Genomic DNA, 1,205 nt, shown 5'->3' on the forward strand with positions numbered 1-1,205 from the left:
CTATTGTATAGACACTGTCATTTAAAAAACCTAAATTTCCTTCCAGGGCCTGGTGGTGGCGCTGATGTACCCAGCGGTCCCCATCTACCCGTGTGAGATCGCCGACCCGCGGGGCCGAGGGACCTGGGCAGCCTTATCCAGGTGTGGGCATCGTTGGGGGTATTTGCTGTGCTATGTCCCCAGGCCGCTCTTGTCTTGGAGTTTTCTAGCGGTGTGCTGCCGATGGTGACTCTTCTCCCGGGGGTTCTTGGGGCCTGGCCTTGGCTCCATGAGTCGCCTCTGTTGGTTAGCGAGGCAAGGGAAGAAACCCCAGCGGCGATAGAAGTGTTACAGTGCCTCGAGTGTCCGCAGAAGAAGTATCAAGTGTCCCCCCTCTGCGCAGCTAGGGAGACCAAGAAGGACAGGACGCAAATGGCAAGCCGTATTCCAGAGTCCCCAGAAAAAGTTTTCTTCGTTTCCCTTATCGTTTCCGTAATGGTATTTGTAATGGCTCAAATTCACGGGCCAGTTGTTATTTCTGCCAATGCTGTTTCGTATATTCCGATCGGCAGAAGTCGGACAAGTCCCTCATTAAGTTCTATTTTAGTCGGGACAACTCGGCTAACTTTCTGCGGCCTGGGGTCCTCTTGCTGTATCGCGTGCCTCGGAACTCTCCTCGTTGTAGGAAACGTGATGGCTGGAGTTGCCCTGATAGCAATTGCAACCTTCTTCTTCATGCGCAGCAGAGAGTACGACCCATCTAGACTGAAATGGCTTCCATTAGGAAATCTGATGCTATATATGGTCCCCATTCTCCACTGGCATTGGGCCGGCGAGCTCTCTGCTGCACGTGGAGGTGCTTCCCGGGGCCCCCTCAGATCGGCTGGCAGCAGCGTGGCGGCCACCTGCTTCTTTGCCTCGATATTCCTGGTTACTAAAACTTTTGATGACGTCGAGGTGCATTCGGCTTGCACAGTGTCTTTTATGCATATGCACTTGGCTGCGTTGTGTTTTGTATTTTTGTTTTATCTTGGGTACCCAAACAAGGACCGCTCCCCCTTGGGGAAATAGAAAATTTCTGGAAGCTGAAATATGAAGATTTTCAGGGCAAAGGCTACTGAAGCATCAGATCAAGTATTGCTGCCCAAAATGCAAGCATCTCCGGACGATGGTTCTCTGAAAGAGAAACCTGTTAACTACCCTTTTAACTGGAATAATGGAAAAAT

At 51.1% G+C, this 1,205-nt stretch overlaps 1 protein-coding gene across 1 annotated transcript in view; it reads left to right on the plus strand.

Moving 5' to 3' along the window:
• The window catches only part of LOC119587447 (facilitated trehalose transporter Tret1-like), a 2,083-nt gene extending 1,033 nt beyond the window's left edge, over positions 1–1,050 (plus strand). The window contains exons 3-4 of the mRNA XM_037936175.1: positions 47–141; positions 210–1,050. Of these exons, the coding sequence (XP_037792103.1) occupies positions 47–141; positions 210–1,050 (936 nt within the window). The remainder of the gene's footprint in view (positions 1–46; positions 142–209) is intronic.
• The last annotated feature ends 155 nt before the right edge of the window (positions 1,051–1,205 follow it).

Source organism: Penaeus monodon, chromosome 22 (assembly GCF_015228065.2).
Source record: "Penaeus monodon isolate SGIC_2016 chromosome 22, NSTDA_Pmon_1, whole genome shotgun sequence".
NCBI classification, from domain to species: Eukaryota; Metazoa; Arthropoda; class Malacostraca; order Decapoda; family Penaeidae; genus Penaeus; species Penaeus monodon.